A 21,935-nucleotide genomic window follows, 5' to 3' on the forward strand; every position below is an offset into this window, starting at 1 on the left:
GACTTGGGATTGTCAGGTTGCCTACAACCGTTTTGGGCAGATTACATAAAATGGAGGTTTTCTTGTTATTATAAATAAGAGCATGAACATCGAATCGATCTTGTGCTGTACATAGCATAGCTTATTATTATATTTCTGTATTTATTAAATATGTATAGTTGACTAAATTATGTCAATTAATCTTTTCTTTTGTTTGTATCTTTTTACAGAGTTTTGGGGGATTTAAGTTTATCAAGTAGTGAAGATGATCCTGAAGAGGTAAATAATATTATATCTACTATAATTTATTATTAATTTTTTTCATCTGCTTCAACTGGAGGTGAAAAAATAAATGTAAATCATCCTTGTGTGATTTTTTAATTTTATTATGGTTCATAAAACAACAGATTTTTCTAAGCAAATTACTGACAATGAGGGATATAGTAATGGTCCAAAGCAATATTTCTTTTTGTTTACATAAATATTAAAAAAAGAATTGTGTCATCTTTGTACTGTATTTTATTAATACAAATTATTCTCATTTCCCCATACAAATAGAATATGTTCTGTTGATTTCTATATCCATTTTTTTATTTTTTCATTTGCTATTTGCTGTACTACAATGAATTTATTTAATTTTTAAAAAATTTCATTCAAATATTCTGCATAAATTACATAAATGTCTTCCATGTTTCATTTTTACAGTTTTATTTGTTTCTTGGTATTTTTTAATTATGTTTTTTTAATAATTTATTTATTTTTTACAGGGTTGTCAGTCGTTGCCAGATAAACCTCCTTCTCCACGAAGTCCACCATGTGAACAAAATAATACTGAAAATCATCAAGTGTCAGTATTTCTTTATAACCTTTTTTTCTTTTAGTTAAGTGATATAATTTCAAAACTGCAAAATATTAATAGTATATTGTTAAACTTATAAAAAAAAACTTTGGTACTGATTAATTTGATTACATAGAGAAGTAATTTATTATTAGGCACGGCTTTAGATGTTTACATTTTGTTCTTATTGAACATATCTTTATCCTTTATCTTCCAGAGTCCTCCTCTGTAAGATAATAAAACTTTTACAGCTTTTTCGGTTAAAAAGAGGATGTTGATGTTGGTTATTTTACGATTATTATTATTAATACGTACATTAAAATTGCTTTTAATTGTATATGATTATAATTTATTTTTTGTACTTGAAACATGAGTTTTTTTTTTTAATAACTAATTTGAAGTGATTTAATATTTTCAATGTGTCTGTCAATTATTTAATCATTACGCAGTTATTCTTAAAAGACGTGTCTGATTATAAAAATTTTTTATCCAGCATTATTCATTTCTCAGTTCATTTTGAAGATAAGCTGAATTTTCTCAGAATTTACTGGTTTATTGAAAAAAATAATTTTTTTCTCTATATTTAGAATTATAGATTTTTTCTTCCTTCGCTGCTGATTTAATGAGTGAGTGGTTATATGTGTTATGTATTACACCCTTATTAACGATTCGAGACCTTATCTCTGATATCTTTCCATCAAATAAATTAAAAGAAGAGAAATCATTTGGGAGATTAAATGATTTGAATTTGTATGCGCATGAATTAGAATTTTCACTCAAAATATCTTTCATATGCCGGTTAAAGAAATGTTTATTATTGTTCAGTGGCATTTAGAAGGCTGTGAGCTCCAACTGATTGCTGCACAGTAATGCTTTGTGGTGTGTGAATTGTTTAGTGGTTTCTTTTTAAAAGTGGATCCTGTTGTTTCAAAGTTTCTGAAATGGATTTTGATGGTGTCGGGTGGAGCACAACTGGCTGATGTCATCAGCTGGGTGTTGTGATAATACCAGAGTATAAATATAATAAACAAGATGAGATAGATCTGGCAATTACTTTTATAAATATTATTTTTTAACTTAAATTTATTCTTCCAACCGCTTAATATCATAGTCCAATAAGAAGCATTTGTTTATTCTATCTTATACTTTTAATTTTGGCTGTATTCTCATCCACTCAAGACTCTGTTTTTAATACTTAAATAGTTTAATGTCAATGAACATTTTTGTGACTAAAATAATAGTGTAAAAAGTAGTTAGCCTTTTCGCCATAGTGTTAGCATATTCTGGCAAAAGTCAAGGAAGATCGGCATGTAAACTGTCATGACATCAACAACGACTTCATTTGTCACCAAACAGTGTTAAACTATTTGGAGAAAGTAGGCTATGAAAAGAAGCTCAACATTTGGGTGCTGCATAATCTGATTAAGAAAATTTTGCTTGATTGAATTTCTATCTGTGAATCTGTATTGAAACGTTACAAAATCAAACAATTTCTGTAGTGGTCGATCACAAGTAATGAAAGGCTGATAACCTATGACAAAAATGAGTGAAAAAGAACTTGGTCGAAGCAAGGAGAAGCTCCACGGTTTTTTATGGCAAAGCTCACACTAACGCGTAGGAAGGTTATGCTGTGGGTTTGGAAGGGAATTATTCATCACGATTTCCTCAGAACGATAGACTCAGACCTGTACTGTAGACAGTTTGTGTGATTGCACCTAGGAATTAAAAAAAAAAAACAGGGCCTGAACCGGTCAACAGAAAGGGTGTTGTATATCACACTGACAATGCCAAATTGGCTACATCCAGAAATTGGGAGAACTTGACTGGAAGATTTTAATGTGTCTACCGTGTAGCCCAGACCTGGCACAGTCAAATTGTCATTTGTTTCGGTCTGTGCAGAACTCTGAGTGGTGTTAAGTTAGTTGCAAAAAAAGCCTGTGAAAACCGCATCACAATTTTTTGACCAGAAATCACAGAAGTTCTGTAGTGATGGGATTATGGTGTTGCCGGGAAAATAGAAGGTCATTGAAAAAAATGGTTCATATGTGATCTCGTAATGTTATTTTCAAATAACAATAATTATATTCTCAATTTTGGCCACCAAGGCTCCAATTCTTTTTACACAAGCTGATATATTTAATTTTATTTAAATTATTTGTATTTTCTTTATGTTATCTTATTTTCATTTTATTATTGTTAAGTTATTTCAATGATTAATAATAAATGTCATTTCTAAATATTATGCAACTGCCTTGTGGGCATGTGGTGTTATTTTCACGCACACATTATGGAAGATGGGATGGTTCCTTCAATGCTGTTTGCAAAGGGATTTGGATGTTGTGCCATCCTTCACATTTATCTTCTTTCTGTTTTTATGGATGAATGCTATTGGAGCTTGTCTGGTAATATTTATTATCAGCGTCAGAGTAAGTTTAACCTTATTTCTGAGAATTTTTTGAGTAAAATCTTCCTTTCTATTCTTTTGTTTAGTAGCCTTTGAAAAGTTTTCTTTGTTGTAAATTTGATTTAATTTAATTAATTTTCATTATTATTTAAATTTTGTTTAATTTTGGTAATATTTATTTAAAAATTTATTTTTAAAATTTATCAGTTATAAAACAGTTAACTTTTTTTTTATTTTCTTGTTACGGGTGGATCAGTTGATAAATATACTTTTTATGAATTATTTGTGGGGAAGTGTCTGTTTGTGTGCTTGCACACATTTTTTTAATTATTTTTATTTTGCATGTTTATTATTTTTTCAAAGTTTGGTTCAAAAAGAAAAAAATATTCAAATTTTAAATTCCCCTGATGAAAAAAAGCTGTTTGTATTTGTGAGTTGATTTACATTATGTGCGAAAGAATGCTTGCTAGTGATGAAAGTGGTGGTGGTATGGATAGGGTGTGTGATGTCAAGCACTGCCTGTAAGCTCTCGTAAAAATTAATTCAAATGAAAAAACTAATGGTTTTAGCTAAAAAATTTTCCTCGGGGAGCAAAAAATGATTTTGAGAACATATTGAAATCGGTTAGTTCATTTAAAACTTATGGGCAGTTTGACATAAATACATAATACGGAGTAAAAAACATATATTAAAACTTACTTTCATTTATGCTATCTTTTAGCAGATATTAGTATAATTATTTTGGTAATACATACTTATATAGTGTATATAAAGGTGGTTTTAGAAGTATTTGTTTTTATAACCATAGATCACAAATATATTATAAATTAAAGACATTTGGTGATTGTGATGATCATATCTTTTTCCACCCCCTTCCTATCCAGTGTTTTGAAAATATCATATTGAAAACGCTTAAAGAATATAACACAGTCTTCTTGAAATATGACATTTTTATGTACAATTTTGGGTAATCATATAATTTCATTTATTTTTTATTACTTATGAGATATCACTTTTGGTTACATAAAGAAAAATATGTGCCTATTACTTTGAAGTTTGAGGACACCACATGTTCACCTTGGGGTTGTCATGATCATGTTCATTGATGCCATGTGGAGACATTGAAATTATAATGAATAATTGAATACTATCATTTATTCATGTTTATTGTGTGGGATGAGTGCATGTAAATAAACCTGTGTGCAACCTGTGGATTTCACGTTTGGCCTTGAAATTACTAATGCCTTTTTATTACTTAATCTTGCTTCAGCTGATACCACTCAAAGAACATGCTGAAGTTTATACAAAATTATTTGAGTTGGTCTATAATGATGCAGTGTTGGTCGATTACATTTGATTTGGATGTTTCAGGAGTTTGTAACATCCATCATCATAGCTTTACAAATGCATAACATTATCGTGTAAATACTAGTTTATAACTTTTAAATAGTTATAAAATAGTTAAAAATTGTAACTTTTGGATACGTAAAATGTTTTTGGGCTGTGACCATGTGTGTAAACTAAAAGTCAGAGCCGCATTTAAGATTCTTGTGATCATTTATTAAAATAATTTTATTAGTTTATTTATGAATTAATTTGTTTTGTGAATTTAGAGATTTTTATGACGATAGGAAAAAATGATCTAATTCATGATATGATTTGTTTTTTAGAACCGATATGTTATCGCATCCAATAACCCATCAAACCCCTAGAAGCTCCTCTACAAGCGATGGGGAAGGCGAAACTGGTACTGATGAAACCGGTAGCGAGAGCGATTCAAGTTGTTCAGCGCCTGCCCAAGCGACGTCACCTTCACTACCGCAAGAAGAACCTGAACCCCAACCCCAGACGAGATGGAATCTTAGCGCATTCCTTCCTGCAACACCTCCATCTCACCATGATAAAAAACGTACACCGGTATGTATCTAATACATTTTTTTAAATTATTTTTTTTTTAATTGTCAAATTTTTTTTATGAGTTTGACTAATCCAAAGAAGTGGTGTGTCATATGTACTGTAGATAAAAAAAACATCTCATTATGAGAAAATAGATTAAGATAAAACTAGTTGTTTTTTTTTTCACGGCAGCAAAAATGTTTTGCTGCCATGATTCATGTATTAATTATGTTTTTAGTAGTCACCCATATGATATGCGATTACTTTGAAATTATTTGCTGTTATAATTAGCATTAGTGTCATCTTTGTTGAGATGATTGAGAGCTTCTAATTCAGTGCTCGGTGTTAAGGTTATATATTTCCATTTACCAACTTATAACTGAGAACGTTTGACTGAATATTCGAGCAAAAATGAATTGTTTTTAATACAGATTTTGTTGATAAATTAATTTTAAATTAAAAGGAGTATAATCACTATTGGATCTTTTGGTCAATTGAACTACATTAACTAGAATATTTTTATGAATGTGGAGGTTTGTGATTTACGGCCTGAATTCTTGTTACTATATTTTGAAAATGCCTCAAAGCATTAAAAATCATTATGTATATCACAGTAAGATTGGGAGATAGAGCAAAATTTATTATTAGGCGACCCCTTATTCCTGCATTTGAAGCGGTTTATTGATCTTCTGGTCAGTGCTATGATTATTATATCAAAATATGTTTGGTGTCTTTCATAATTAACATCATTTTATTTAGAAATTGTTTCAGTGTTATTAAATCTTTATATAAAAAAAAATAATTTTGCCATCGACAGTTTCTTAATATTATTAATTTGTATTTAATAATTTTTTTTTAAGGAGAGGAACATCTTAAAAGAGGAAGAGTTCTGTTCAAAAAGAAAAACTGAGCTCGACCCTGATATACATGGAATGCTTGTGGATGTAGCGAAACCACCATTATTACCTGAGTTAACCGACTCTGATAATAATGTAAGTGAAAATAAAAAGAAACCGACAAGGCGGAGATCAAGAAGGCAGAGGCCGACGCGTGACGCATCGCGTGATAGTGTGCATACTGACAGTGATGACTCCAGTACAGGTAATTGCATTTTTAGTCTCTATTAATATTTTTTTTAATATATTAGTTATTTATTCAGTTACAAAATGCTTCTTTTTTTTAAACTAATAGAATATTTTGTAAGCGATTCTAAGTTTAACTTGTGATAATGGTGAACAGAAATTAATAGTTTTGAGCATTTTAACACTACTGAACAGAAATAGTTTAACATTCAACATTACAGAAATTCCTTTGTGTTATGTAAAATAATCGCTGATGAATGATCGTATTAAATTCATTCCTGTGAAGTAGTAGTGAAGACTGTAATGTATTTTTCCCACAAAAAGGGATTATATTAATTTTTTACTTTACAAATATGTATTCGTCTCGTCTGATAGCTGTTATAACATGTAAAAAATACTTTCTTTGAGGGTTAAGTTCTTCATCATACAGTCAATTTTTGCGGTGATTGGAGTGAAGGTTTCATTGCTTGTATGACTGAATACCTTTAAATTTTGCAGGGATATTCATTACTTCTGATGCGTATTTACTTGCATTTAAAATAATAATATGCCAGTTTGCATCACTTTATTATGGTTAAAAAAGGGCAACGAGTGACTGATTGACAGCATACTTCATTCTAATAAGCCTTGCACACGATATTTGTTATTCTTGGAAGTGATTTTCCATGTTTTATTAGTGAATTATGTCGCATCACTGTTAGCAATTAGGTTATGGTGTAGTACATATAAAAAACTTGTGTATAAACATCTGTGTACATGTTAGATAAATAATAAATAAAAAGTTTATATACTAGCAATCGCATTTTATTATTTAAAAACATTTATGATATGAAATTAAAATTCTGGTTCTGTAATTTACCTTATCTGCAAGTCGTCGTAATTTTAAATAAATATGCACATATATTTGCAAGTTTAATCTTTCTCATCAAGCAATATCAGAGTATAAGCACACTATTATTGTTGCTTGAAAGGAAACAGCTTCCAGTTTTATGCATATATAATATGTACTAAATTTAGTCGTAGAACTGTGTCTGCCTCTAAATACAGCGTGTCTGAAAAAATATTGATGTTTTAAATGGTTATAGCTTCAGAACAAAGTATTGTAGAGAGATGAATTAAATGTTATATGAAAGAAAACATTTATGTGTGCGAAATCTAGTGCATGTGTGTTGTGTTTCCAATACATGCAAGCAGTGTATGTGTGTTAGTTATAATGTTTGCGGTGCAGAGGAAGGCTCATATGTGTTGTGACTTGCTATATTTGAGTCGGGTACACATGTTAGGGGTGAATACAGTCTGTGAAGACCCCCTCGCATGAAAATAACATTCAGCGATGGGACAAACAACTCAAAGAAACTGGCAGCCTACTGAAACAAACACGTCCAAGACCATCATCAATGTCAGATGAAATGATAAAAAAATAGTGCAGAAGTGTTGTAAACAGTTGGGCATTCCTAAAATAACTGTTCACAATGTCTTAAAAAAAGACTTAGTTACATGGTGTTACAACTTATTTTATTTTGCTTTAAACATTCAGGATAAGTTAGAACACTGTTTTTGCTTCTTCCGTGCCTATTTAAAACACTAATTGTATGGGGTTTGGAGATTTTAGCTACTCTTAATGCTATGAGGCTTCAATTGTACTTTTATCAGTATGGCTTGATTTACAAGTAGAAACATGTTGATTTTCCAAAGTATGTAATTCTCTTTTGAAAAATTCCAATGTTTAGTTTTTATGAGCCGGATGTTTCGTTTCAAATTAATTTTGATGGCTTCATGCTTTCATCAGAGAGGACTTAAAAGCAAACAAGGCACTGTGGCTTTCCATCCAGTGAGCTAAAACCATAATTAAAATAATTCGGGTAAGTTAGGGTGGAGCAGCTCAATTGGTATGGTCTTGTTTGAGACTATTGTAAGCACGTTCATTTAGGTCAGTGCTAGTACACCAGTGGGTGTCTCATTCATGGCATCCTGACTGAGACAATTGAAACTGGGAGATGTCTGTTGCTGAAGTACTGAAGATGACCTCCGGTAAAGCCCCTAAGGGCTAGGTATGGAGGGGGTGGATTATGGTGACCTAACTGCCACGGGAGGTGTCTCTTCCCTTTGGGGTCAGGATCTCATTGTACAGTCTCATCTTTTTACCAATAGATTCTCTGGATGTAGATGGCTCACTTCGTTTTCTCACACATTTATTCATTTTGCATAAAAAACAAAAAACAAAACAAATTGAAAAAAAAAACAAAAAACAGTTATACTGTTTGACCATACACTATAAAACCAAAACCTGAATTATTATTTTCAATGAAACTATGCTTCTAAAAACTTAAATAAAGGCACCAGATGCACACTTCACATTCAAAATGTAAAGAGATCAGCAATCCCTTCTGCTTCTTGTATATAATGCTGAGATCACGAGATAATTTAAGAATATTTTTAAATAATTTAGTTTCTAAAATATTTTTATGTTATTAATTTTAAATTTATTTTTAATTATTCAGTTTTTTAATATAACAAATTTCTTTAAAAAATTTAATTAATTTTTTGTTTGTTGTTTCAGGACCAGTCCCTCCGAGGAGGTTGCCTCCTTATATACCTCCTTTAGGTTCTGATAGTGATATCGATAAGGTGCCTCGTAGACAGATGTCAAATACCCAGTTGGAGTCATCTTATGATGAAAGTGAAAACTACAGATTCAGTTTAAGAGGGCGCCCTCCTAGAACTCCACCAACACCTCCTCCAATCGAATCAAGAAAAGAGAAAACAAAATCATCAAAAAGAAGTTCGAAATCACCGGTTATGAAGCCACCACCAAAACCAGAAACTGTTCATAAACCTGAGACTGCTGAAAAAGTTGAAATTGTGCAGAAAAAACGTGGTAGGAAACCTCTTAAACCTCCAAGGACTCCTTCTGATTCTGAAGATGAAGTACAAAAAGTTAAATTAAAACCAAAGCAAGATGTTCGTCCAAAACGTGCACCCAGTTTAAGTGATACGGATGATGAAGATTGGAGTGTTACGAGATCACCTAGGAAGAAGAAAAAGCAGCCGTTCAAGGCGACTTCATCTGAAAGAACAAGAAGGGATTCTTCTTGGGAAGAGAAAAGGCCGAGACGCGTTATTAGTCGTGCGATGATACCGAGTGATACGAGCAGTGATGATGAACTTGATCGTGATAGCGTATCATCTTCGCCGGTTAAACCTGTTAATCGTTTGACTCCAGCCGGTGCTAAGCGACCGATCCATGATCTCAGCCCATATGCTGATCCAAAGAAAGAAGAAAGTCCACCTAAATTGGATGTTGAAGGAAATTCTAAACAGGATAAAAAGAAAAGTGATACATTAAGAAGGTTATTTTCAGTGTTGAAGAGAGACAATGAAGGTGGTGGTAAGGGCGGGAAAGGTAAAGGGGGCGGAAAGTGCGGCGGGAAAGGCGGATCAAAGACACCAGGTGTATTAGTGGTTGAGTGCGATAGTGAACGGACGTCTCCGTATGAATCGCCACGTGTGCCACCTATACCTTCCCCTACCAATTTCCCTCATCCACCTTCCCCTCCACCGCTCCCAATTCCTTCTCCTGCACAACAACCTTCTTGTAATAAGACTCTAAATATTATGTGCAGGATTGATTTATCTAGACTTGATTTATCGCAACTTGATAATTTAATGCTTAAAAAACGATCTTCTGAAGAAGTGAGAACTAGGACTGAATTGCCTGATACTAGGCAAGATGATAAGAAAGATCGTAGAAGTGAAAAGCACAAGTCTAGAAGTGATAAAAAAAGAAAATCACCAGCTCTTTTGCCTTCACCGGTTTCAACTACTGTTAAACAAAATAGCAATCCTCTTCTGACTTCTGTCGATCCTGTTCATAGGAGGTTTACTACGACTGTAAACAATGCAGTTGAGCCAAAGGTGGAGTCTGATGTTACCAGTACAAGGTCAGTTGAGTTACTTAATTTAAATTATACTTATTATTAATGAAATCTTTCATCCCAATTATATTAGTCTGATTAATCTAGAATGGAATTAAAATTGTATATTTTAACAGAAATATTAGATGTAGCTGCGATGGAGCTGGGACTTAGCAAATCCTGTTAGAGTGCGCTTTTTGTTTTGTAATTAAATGTAATTTCTGCCTGACCTATTATGAGTAAGTTTTGTTAGAGAACAGAAAGTGAAGTTGTGCTTAATTTGGTAACTTGTGTTTTACAGGTTTCTTTTTAATTCTTCTTTCCTGTACCAACACATTGTATTACAAAACTGTACTTAGTTTGATAATTAATGATTAATTTATTGGGGAAGTTTCTTTGGTGGTCTCTAGTAAGTTTTGTTCAGATAACTTGTTGGAGAAGATGTTCTTAATAAATAATTTCATGGTTTCATTAAGATATTTTTATTTTTTTCTATCATCATTTTTTAGTTTTAAATTATAAAATGCCTCTGGGTGATATGAAATTGTTTAATGTAAAGTCAAAATTAAAGAATTAAATAGTTTTTGATTTTTCAGTCCTTCCTAAAAGTGATTTTTGAATATCTCATGTACAGGAGCTGTCTTAGTAGTATTATACACTTATGAGATAAAATACCTGTCTGCAATTTAAAATTACATTGCTGATGTAATGTTGTTTATCCTATCATTTCAAGAAATAATTTTTATAAAAATATAATATGTTTTAGAGCCTTGGGTAACTAAGTAAATATAATATAACTAATAAATATTGGGCAACTGAGGGTTTTTTTTTTTAGAAATATGATAAGAAAAATCAGAAAGGTATAACTCCTGTGTAATAGCACTATGGGAGAGAATTGATTAGGATAGACTTAAAATTATTTAAGTAATGTAATGGAAGAGCAAGAAAAATATGTTTGCATTCTGCAAAGAAAGAACTGAAAAAGGGAAAAGAGGAGGATAAAGTTTTCATAGAGGAATAGTTGTTTAAAGTTAGAGTTGAGTGGAGTTAATCCAGTTTAACAGCTAATTTGTATAAACTCCCTAAAACGAGTTACGTTGCATTGATCTGTAATCCAACTCAATGTCAATTGGATAAATGGAAACTTTGTTCATGATGAATTATATATCTCTAAGTGAATTAAAGTTGTTTAAAACATAACAAAAGACGTAAAATTATTAAATACCTTCTCACTTCAGTTGAAGCTGATTTGAAGTCTCTCTCAGTGCAGTAAACGATTTATGGAAAGTTATTTTTTATATAGGCTCTGAAGCCTATAGTCGTACATCTAATTACATTTATGATTCATATAGGTAATTAGTTACATGTAATTAGATTTATGATTCATTATTTGTTATATGATTTATATATGTATCACGTGACATAAGATAGTATATTTGAGGTTGCCCAAGATAAACCGAACTCAAAGCAAGCCAATAACACATGAACTATAAGGCAGTATTATACAAGTAAATGAAAAACAAAAACTTACTTATGTAGGTTCCTGGTGGGTATGCTGGAAATGTTGACTGCCATGGTTTAGGCCCAGTTTGGCCCAAAGAATCATATTCAGTGCGACTTGCTGTAACTCGTCCTGTTGGATGTTAGTGACGGTATTTTGTGTATTCTATTGCAGTGAGTCAAGAATTTGTGGATTGTTCTGGTAAATCTTGTCTTTCAGGATGCCCACAAATAAAAATCAAAACTGGATAGATTAGGTAACCGTGGAGACCATAGATCCTTCGAGAGTCCTGTTACGTGTGAAAACAGCGCATTGCTTCCAAGGAAGGGTGTGCTGGTCGCATCATCCTGCTGTAATACGCAAATTGTAATTTGTCTGGTATCAGTTGCTCTACCAAGGGCTGGAAGATGTCGGCAATAAAACACACTGAATTCGCTGTGTGTCTGAAGAAAATAGATCCAGTGATTCTTGTTCCCAACACAGTGCACCACACTTCAATCTTTACATCATGTAAAGATTGTTAATTATTTGAGATAGCTCGAATATTTGTCGTGGGTTTTCGAAAGACCAATTTTGCGAATTATGTAGCCACTTAGTTGGAACCACCTTGTCCATCATGAAATAGAGGTATGGCTCGAGCAAACCACTTTCGATTTCCTACAGTAACCTTCTGCAATAACCACAGATTTATCATGGTCTGTAGATTTTTAACTCTTGTGAAGTTATGATCTTGTATGGCTTCAGGTTCAGGTCCTTTAGTGATAGCATGTTGTTTTTGACACTCCCGTCTGCTGTGACAGACACGTGTTCTCTCCTCCTGCATTTTTCCCTTCTCACGTACAAGTTCAATAAGTGTCACAGCTTGCTACATGGCATTCAAATGTAATGTTATTATTACTTGTTGCTATGTTGAATACAATGATGCTTTTCGTTTAATCTCTGCCATTTATGGTTCAATTTATCTGGGGCCACCCAGTTATTCATAAATGTACGATTATGTGTATAATTTTGTCTATGGCATATTATCTCAGCTGCTGGCTGTGTAATTTATTTTTGACGTACGGAGGAACTATATGCCATTCATTATTCGAAGAAAACAGCATTTTTTATTAAAAAGATTACTTAAAACCTAAATTTTCACAATTATAATTTGATTTAATGAAATTAAATTTTTTTTTCCATATTTTACTTATAATTACACTGCAGAAGAATTATTCGAACAGGTTACTTTGTTGCTTTGAGTTACTGGTATGTAAAAAGAACTGTTAGTGTCACATGATGAATATTTATTTAAAACTTTGTGGAACAGAATCTGTAAATTAACAAAAGTTGCAGCTGAATAAATTTTGTTTTCATTCAGTAGCTGCTATTCAATGATTTATATGTTTGTAGGAGTGGAGTTAGAATAAAATTTTTTTTATTGAAAAAATAAATTTTATTTTCTTAAAAACAAATTGTTAGGGATGTAGGACGTACGGAATATATTGAAATGAAACAACTAGCACTAGATAGGGAATCTTGGAGAACTGCATCAAACCAGTCAAATGACTGAAGACGAAATAAAAAAATCTTAAGGGAAATTTTGAATTGTGATTGAATTTTTTATGTTTTCTGTAGTACTCTGTTTCCTGTATTGATTGTTGAAAAATAAATAAATATTTCTTCTTGTATAAACTTTGTACTGTAAAATTTTGAATAGAATATTGTAAAAGCAGTTTTTTATATTACCTTCAAGTTACAAATTTTGTAATATAATTATTGCAGATTGTTTCAGTTTTAAAATATGTTTATTTGAATAGATGTATGTGACTTGAAGTTATCTATTTTCAAATAATATTTTTTATCTATAAAATAAAATTGTTTTTTTAACAGACATGTTATATATAAAATGTACAAATTACTCTAATCTATTTCCATAAGTTATAAACAAAATTTAATTTTGTTTTACTATTAACAAAGAAGCATTTTCTTCACGTTTAGTGTATTAATTGTTACACCTATTGCTATAAAAGTAATAATGCAAGAGAATAAAGAGATACAGTAGGAATTTATGTCAATAGAAAAAGTATATCTGATAGGAAAGTGTATTTTGCGGTGTAGCATATTTAAAATTACTTGTAATTTAACATTAGGAATGAAATTAAAAGATTAGGAAATAGAAATTTCAAAGTACTGTAGAAAAAATTAGAAAATTTTTTCCTGTGATTTTGATTGTGTTAATCTTTAGTTAATTTATAAAAAAAAAAAATGAATATCTGAGCTTGTAGATTTCATGGTTTTATTAATGCTCTTTCCATATGTATTGTTTATTTTAATTCTTTTTTAAAGCGTTCCAAAGAGAGAGAGAAGAGCAAGTACAAGCTCTAATAGCTCACCAGAAAGAAGAAGACATAAGCCAGTAAAACGAAGAAGAGGAGAAAGTAGGCATAATAGCAGGGTATGTATTTTCTTTTATGTATTCTATTTTTAAACAGGTTATTTATGTTTTCTTAATGTTAGTCCAATTAATAAAAGGACAAAAGTAAAGATTTTTTTATTAAATTATAGTATTGATGTATTTGAGTGTGTGTGTGCACATGTGCACACACACACACACACACACACACACACACAAATTCATGGCTATTCAAAAAGCTGCAGAATTTATTAATTTCTCAACAATAGGTAATTTTACCAATATGATGTTTGTATTACTTAGTTAAGTGGAACTGTAGCACTGTCGCACCTGTAAAAAAAAAAGAATCTGATGTTGATTTTTTTCTGCAGCCACTGTATTCTCCCAACCTGACCCCTGCAGATTTTTTTTGTTTCCTAACTCAGATCGCCATTAAAACACCAAAGATCTGATATAAATGACACGCAATCAATTGAACCAAAACTTTTTGTAGCTATTTCTTGATGTGGAAACATTGCTGACTAATTGATGCAATGTGATGGTAGGGGAACTACTGCTTTGAGGTTTTGTGTATATGTAAGACAAAAAGTAGGCCTAACAATTTTAAACTAATAATTACATAACGTGACTTAATAATTAATAAAGTAACTGAATTATGTAACAAAATAGATTAATAGCATTTTTTATAAAGTATATTTTAAACGTAAACCTATTAACAGTTGAAATATTGCAATATTTACAATATTTAATAGAGGTATCGCAATTTTTGCTACTGCATTACAATAGTTAGAAAATGTGAAAATATTTTGTACAATTTAAATTTGAATTATTTGACATTTAGCAGATTGTTTGGAATTATCTTAATTTGTAATATTCCAATTAAATCACATTGTGAGTTTTATTTGACGAAGTAGGTTTCTGAATTGTAGAGATTAAGCAAGAGTTGTCAAAGAAGCATAAAGCCACATGAAATCACAATGAACCAAACTTGTCAAAGCAAATAATTAGGTTAAGCAGAAATTGAATTACATGTTAACATTAATTAACATATTTTTTCCTTCAGATTTTCAGACATAATTTTTGATTGATTTTATTTCATTTTTTTTTTACCTTTTGTTACAGAATGAAGTAGTTTCAAATTGTAATAATAATAATGTACCACAGACAAATCATGAGAGGGAGGTACAACAAGTTGCGTTACAACAAATGTATCCAGCTAATCAACATTATATGTTCTATTCTTATTACGACCAATGTGATGATCTCTCTGAAACAGAATGCAAGTTAGTATAGTTGTTTTATATACATACGTACATACTACTGATCTCAAGTTAGTATATATATATATATATATATATATATTTCCAGCAGTCTTCTTGACTTTCAATCAGAAGGTTCTACTTCAAATCCTGGTCAAGCTTGAAATTTTCCATATATTACAAAATTCATTTTTTATAAGGTTTATATAATTAGTTTAGCCAGTAGTTAAAATATATAATATATAAGTTTCATTGAGGTATAAGGTCAGTAATATGATTTTATTATTTTTTTCAATTAACTGACATTTTTTTTAATTTAGTCTGTGGTGTTGTAATGGCAATATTTATAACTAGTGGCAGTTAGTAGTAAAGTAGATTTGGTGATTAGGTGCACCTTTACAATAAATTAAGGAGAGCTATATGATGTGCTTAAAACCATATAATGATCTATATAAGTATACAGATGTATGTTTTAAAAATTAGTTATGAAATTTATCACCATCCATATGGCAATTTCTCTATGAACCATTTATTATCGTGAAGCATAATGATACTGAAGTTAAGAGTCAGTATTGCGCATAACTTTGTTAAAATGAATTTAGCACAGTATAAGACAATGCAGTGAAATTCAGAACAGCAAGTAGCATTACCTACTTTTCTCTTGGTTTCACTCATGAGATGTTTGCCTGATATTTGCTTATGCGGGGCTTCTCATACAGTTTCCTCATAGCAGCTCTGATCTTCATTGTTATTTTCAATGAATGGAAGATCATTTCCCAGAAAAGTAGTAGCCTGATAAAAAGTAAAACCTGCCACCACCAGACTGTGTATTTTATTTTATTAGATTTACGAGTCAATATCACAGATTTTGGTTAAAATGAATTCAGCACAATCTATGAATTTTATGGTATATATATTTCAAAGATATAATGCAATTTATACTTATTTTTTCAGAGACCAGTATTTATCTGAAGCGAAGAGATTAAAACATACAGCCGATTCAGAGGTAGATGAATTTTCACAGGGACTCCAGTATTTAGAGGCTGTATTATACTTTTTATTAACAGGATTATCAATGGAGCATGAATCTGTGACGGATAAAGCGTTATATTCTATGTATAAGGATACATTACAGTTAATAAAGTAAGTACTTTTGTTCGGTGTTCAGGCATATGACATGCAATTAAATTTTAATTCCAGTTTTAAAATTTGAATTGAATCTATTTTATTGTGTTTCCGGATCTTATTAATTTGATAAGTTGTCTGTCTTGTCTCCTTAATTAGGAGATATCAATTATTGCTTAAAATAATAAGTTTAGTTACATATGAAACAGTTAATATGAAAAATTATAATCTAATTTATTCTTAATAAAAAAAAAAAAAAAAGAACAGAATACATATTATTATTATTTGTTAACATTAATCACTAGTGGAACTAAAGAGATTTTTTTTTTATAACCACTTCAAAAAACAAAATTGTATAGTGCAGAAAGCTTGTAGAGATTTTATGGCGGTATTTCCATCCTTTGAAAATTTAAAGGTTTTATATTAACAAAGATGTAGAAAAATCAAATGTATAATAAATAAAACAGTAATTGTTCTTCAATATCTGTAGAAAAATTCATGAATCAGTTTTTTATGAACAGCCAAATAAATTTTTGCTTAATGTATAATATTGTCTACCTTTTTTGTTCCTTAAAAGATTTACTTATTAAAAAAATAAATACAAACAGAGGAGTCTAAAAATGTTAGGTAAGAAGTTACTTACATAAAGCGTAAATATTTTTTCAATATAAAATATAAGATTATCACCACTATAAATTTAAATTTTATTTTTTGAAACCGATTAAATTTATTGAAGAATGAAATTGGGAAGTAGGTGTGTGTGTGAGAGTGTTTTTACTAGATTAAAAAAAGCAAAGCTACCTTCTTGAGTTCAAGTACACTGATGCAAAAGCATTTGACATTCTTGAATGGAATGTAGAATGTTTAATATTTTAAGATAATTAATATTGAAATGTGGAAATGGAGTAGTTATTAACAATTTCTACAGGAATCTGGAAGTAATTTTTTTCTACAGTTGTAGAAAATAAAGGATATGTAAGCCACAGAAAGGTACCAAGAGAAATGAGAATGATAATTTTTGTTTATGGATGGGTTGTGTATGAAGTCATTAGCTAAAATAAAAAAATGAAGTGAAGAAAAGTGAAAGGATAAAAAATTGCATTAAAAATTCATTGTTACTTTAGCAAAGAGTAGGAGTGAATTACAAAATATACTAAACGGTATGGACCGATTACTGGTGAAAAAGTTAGTTTGAAGGTAAACAAGGATGAAGAAGGTGGTGGTAACAAGGGTAGAAAGAAGAATAATGGGAGTAAATGGTGTGATGTAATGGATGGTTCATATCAGAAATCATCAAATTTTTTTAATTTAGATAGTAAAGTTAAAGGATTGAAAAAAATGAGATCACAAGGAACCAACTTGTACAGATAAACAAAAGCTTTTTTATGTTAACAAGAACTGCTGGTATTAAACAAACAATTAGGAATTTCAACAAAGTATTTATTTTGTGTGGAGGATATTATTTTGCACTTATGATTTTTTTGAGGATAAATACATGCTTGTATTATTTAAAACAAGGAAAAAAGAAAATCCAGAAAAAAATAAGAGACCTTTTAAAATATATTTATAGAGAATGCTAAAAAGTAAATGGGTTGATAAAGAATGAAGTAAAACGTTATTTTTTTTGAAAAGAGAGAGAGGAATCTTGTAAAAATAATTACAAGATTATTATAGAGGCATATGTTAAGGCATCCAGGATTAGTGAATTGATCATAGAGAGGATAATAAACTGTAGAGGTAGCCAGATTAGAATGATATGAAACGTGCAATTAAGAATTTAAATGCAGGAGATACATTACACTTTATAGATTAGTACAGAAAACAAAGAAAAGGAGAAGTGGATCAAAACACCCAAAAATGTTTGATGAGAAAATAAATCGGATGTTAACTTTTCTGGTTTCTTCTATTTTGTATAAATCTGTCCTAACAGAATTTTTGATTTTTGTTCTTATTTTACAAAAAGGAATTACTCTTGCTTGTTATAAGTGCGGTTATAAAATTAAAACTGCTGCAATTATAAGAATTTTCTGTCCTCTTGGGTTAAGTATCACAGTACTCTTTATTGAATAGGTAAAAACAGTTTGGATTGTTTGTTACATTGACTGAAAAATATATGGGCTTATTATTATTATTATGCCCTTGTATTTTTATATATAAAAATATAGAATTTTTTTCATTGTGTATTTTCAAAAAAAATTAAAAAATTAAAAAATTTTTAATGTATTAATTTGTCTATGTTTTATTTTTACAGATACATATCTAGTAAATTTCGTAATCCACAGTCATCTGCTGTACAAGGAAATCTGTATAATAAACTGGCTGTTTTAACGTTAGTATATTTTCTGTTTATTTTTATGTATTTTACTTTGGTCATGGTAATTGTTTCTTTAATCGCAATTTTTAGTATTACTTTCACCAACTCAATTCATTACTTTTTAAAAAGTTATAGAAGTCATCTTTATAAATAATATATTGTAAAACCTTATTTTTATTTATTTTTCTAATTCACATAAGCATAGTCAAAATTTATTATTTTTTTCTTAAACATATAGTAAGAGCCTGTTTTAGCTTTCTATAAAGTCTGAGTAGAACCTGTATTGATTGTATTCAATATTTTATACTTGTTCTATATGCAATTAGTTGTAAATTAAATGTTTAATTTTATTTAATATTCTGCTATCATATAAAACAAAAATTTAAAAGATTAAAATTAGATTAGTATTGATGTTTCACTCGTTGTTGTAATATTCCAGCAGCCAGGAATTTATTGTGTAGTATTTTTAAGTAACACGTATAAAAAAACCGGTTCTTAGTTGTTTGTTAGCTTATTGGATTACTAGGCCAGATTCTGTTAATTAGAACTTTACAGAAAGTTAAGTAGAGGAGATATTTATCAAGATTTATTGCATTATGAAGAATTAGGAGGCCTGATTTATATGATGATAAATATCTCATTAACATAAACGTCTCTTGTGTTCTTAAATGGTTGGTGAAATGGCCTCACAAAAATCAAATGCCTATCAAAGAGCAAAAATATTTCAAGTTGTAAGCATGAAATTGTTTTGTAGAAACTCACAGAAGATCACCCACTAGTGTGAGTAAACATTCAAGAATAAAAAAAGTGAACGATAGTAATGGGATGGTCCATACATACAGGGACCATGAAATAAAAGTAAATTACTTCCAGAGAAATCTTAGATCCCCCCCCACCCACAACAATGAGCAATGAGATCAAGATATCTTTACCCAGTTGAAGGCAGCGAGTTATTAATAAATGATTTTGTGTAGGCTAGATTTGTTGCAATATTATAAGGAAATATTATAATAATATTGTAATGAAAATTTTCACTCATTCCCGGAATTATGTAGAATGCAGAACTAAGCCATGTAAACACAGTGGTATATATAGATGGGTCGAAACAGAACGATACCGTTGGCTGTGCATTTATTGTTAATGGCTGAACCTATATGTTTGGTCTACCTGGTATTACGAGTGTCTTTACTGCTGAACTGTACGCTAAAAAATAAGGCTTTGAATATAATTAATCCTAAGTATCATTGTGTCCTTATTTGTAGTGACTCGTGTAGTGCTGTCCAAGCCTTAGAAAATCTTTTTTCCACACATCCTATCGTTACTGACATTTACAATGCAATCGCTGAGTTGAAAAATCGCAACACAAGTGATTTTCTGTCGGATCCGTAGCCATGTGAGGATTCCGGGTAATGAACGTGCAGATTTTGCTGCTAAAGAGGCTTGTAGTCAACCATCCTTCAATTCCCATGTTTCTGCATCTGACTTTGTTAACTGGTGTGAAACTTACTTTTCGTGCAAAGTTGCAAGATAACTGGATGGCTACAGTAGATACCAAACTCCGGCACACTAAAGGTTCTGTGTTGCCATGGGACTCCTCATACAGGAAAATTTGTCGTGAGGAAGTCGTTCTCTGCCGATTGCGGATAGGACATACGAGAGCTACTCACGGGTATCTGATGTCAGCAGTAAACGCACCAATATGCATGCGATGCAACTGCCGCTTGATTGTGCCCCACATTCTTGTGGAATGCATATGATATGCATGCGGCCTTCTGTTGTAAGTTTAAATTGCCCAGGAATTTTCGTCAAATCCTGGGCAATAATAAAGAAGTTTTAGATCGGGTAATTTTATTTCTTTGGGGTGCTAGCTAATATTTTACACTTTTTTTTTTGTGTTTTAACATTTATTTTGTTTTAAAATTTTTCCTTTAACTATTTTGTTTTAATTTTTTTTATACTGTTGTTTTGTGTTTATTACGTTTTATTTTATGGGCATTTCTTTTAAATTTTTAATTGTGAATTTTTTTTTTTGACAAAGTTTTTAAAACAAATCGTGTTTTGGCAATGATAATGCTAAAGCATTTTAACCCAGAACCAAAAACAGAAAAAAGTAAACTATAAAAACTGTTCTTGAGATCTCACTGGAGAGTTATCAAGTTGCTGCCGATTATTAAATTGTAGCTGATCTAACTCGGCCTTAAATTGTTAACCGTATTTATGGGAATACAAGCGAGCACAAATTCTTTTTTGGATCGATATAATGTAAAGTGCTTGTTTTGAGTAATATCTTTACTTTGGAAAGAGTATGACTTGTAAATAAATAAAAGTTTTGTCTTTAAATATAAATTTAAAAAAATGCTACCTTCATGTCAAGTAGTATAAATAATTTTTTTTAAAGAATTTTTTTTTTAGTTGAATTCTAAAATTTTCTTTAATTCAAAATTCAGTAGAAAATTTTATACATGGAAATTGATTATAAATTTGACATTTTACAAAATTGATACGTTACTGAAAAAAGATAAAAAATTACACTTTAGAACTATCGATGATTAAATATCAAGTTATAATAGTGAAGGGATAAGTTCAATGTTACATTCAATTCATAGTGTTATTGTTTTATTTATTCTTATATATATTTTTCATGTACATAAATAATGAGTTTTGAAATTGTAACTGATGAAACACTAAGAAATCTTGGAAGTCTGACTTCTTGTGTAACAAACAGTTCGGTTGTCTTAGTGAACTTGACATCAGATTCACCTTAAACCTCCTTTTGTTGATTCTTTTATATAAATAAATTTTGTGTGCTATGTGTACACAAGTGGAATACTTATTAACTTCTAATGCTAACAATATTCCCTGCTACAAAAAGATTTTTTATCACATAAAATATTTTTATTCAATTTTGCCATTATTATTATATTGAAAACTATATGAAAATTTTATTTTTAAGGTTTTTAAATCCTATATTGATAGCTTTTTTTTTAACTTTCTGATATAATTAGGAGTTTTGATTTATATTTGTATTTATATTGAACTGTATAATTAGTTTAATTATTTAATTACGTAATCTTTTGTTTGTGAAGTAAATTGTCACAAGTTTATTAATGTTAATCTACAGATTGTAAGTTTGTGCCTTATCAGCTAGTTTATTTTGTAGTATTTCTGTCTTAGTGTTTGACCGTTCAGTGTAACATGTTTTATAAGATAAATTTTACTTATGATGAC

The 21,935-nt window shown here is 30.3% G+C and overlaps 1 protein-coding gene across 2 annotated transcripts in view; it reads left to right on the plus strand.

The window, feature by feature from the left end:
- lilli (AF4/FMR2 family member lilliputian) overlaps window positions 1-21,935 on the plus strand; it is a 629,406-nt gene that overhangs the window by 599,004 nt on the left and 8,467 nt on the right. For both annotated transcript variants that reach the window (XM_075378353.1, XM_075378355.1), the window contains exons 9-17: window positions 210-258; window positions 747-826; window positions 4,892-5,138; window positions 5,978-6,218; window positions 8,760-10,140; window positions 13,943-14,051; window positions 15,132-15,292; window positions 16,223-16,411; window positions 18,645-18,722. In XM_075378353.1, the coding sequence (XP_075234468.1) occupies window positions 210-258; window positions 747-826; window positions 4,892-5,138; window positions 5,978-6,218; window positions 8,760-10,140; window positions 13,943-14,051; window positions 15,132-15,292; window positions 16,223-16,411; window positions 18,645-18,722 (2,535 nt within the window). The remainder of the gene's footprint in view (window positions 1-209; window positions 259-746; window positions 827-4,891; window positions 5,139-5,977; window positions 6,219-8,759; window positions 10,141-13,942; window positions 14,052-15,131; window positions 15,293-16,222; window positions 16,412-18,644; window positions 18,723-21,935) is intronic.

Source organism: Lycorma delicatula, chromosome 11 (genome assembly GCF_047948215.1).
Source record: "Lycorma delicatula isolate Av1 chromosome 11, ASM4794821v1, whole genome shotgun sequence".
Taxonomy (NCBI): domain Eukaryota; kingdom Metazoa; phylum Arthropoda; class Insecta; order Hemiptera; family Fulgoridae; genus Lycorma; species Lycorma delicatula.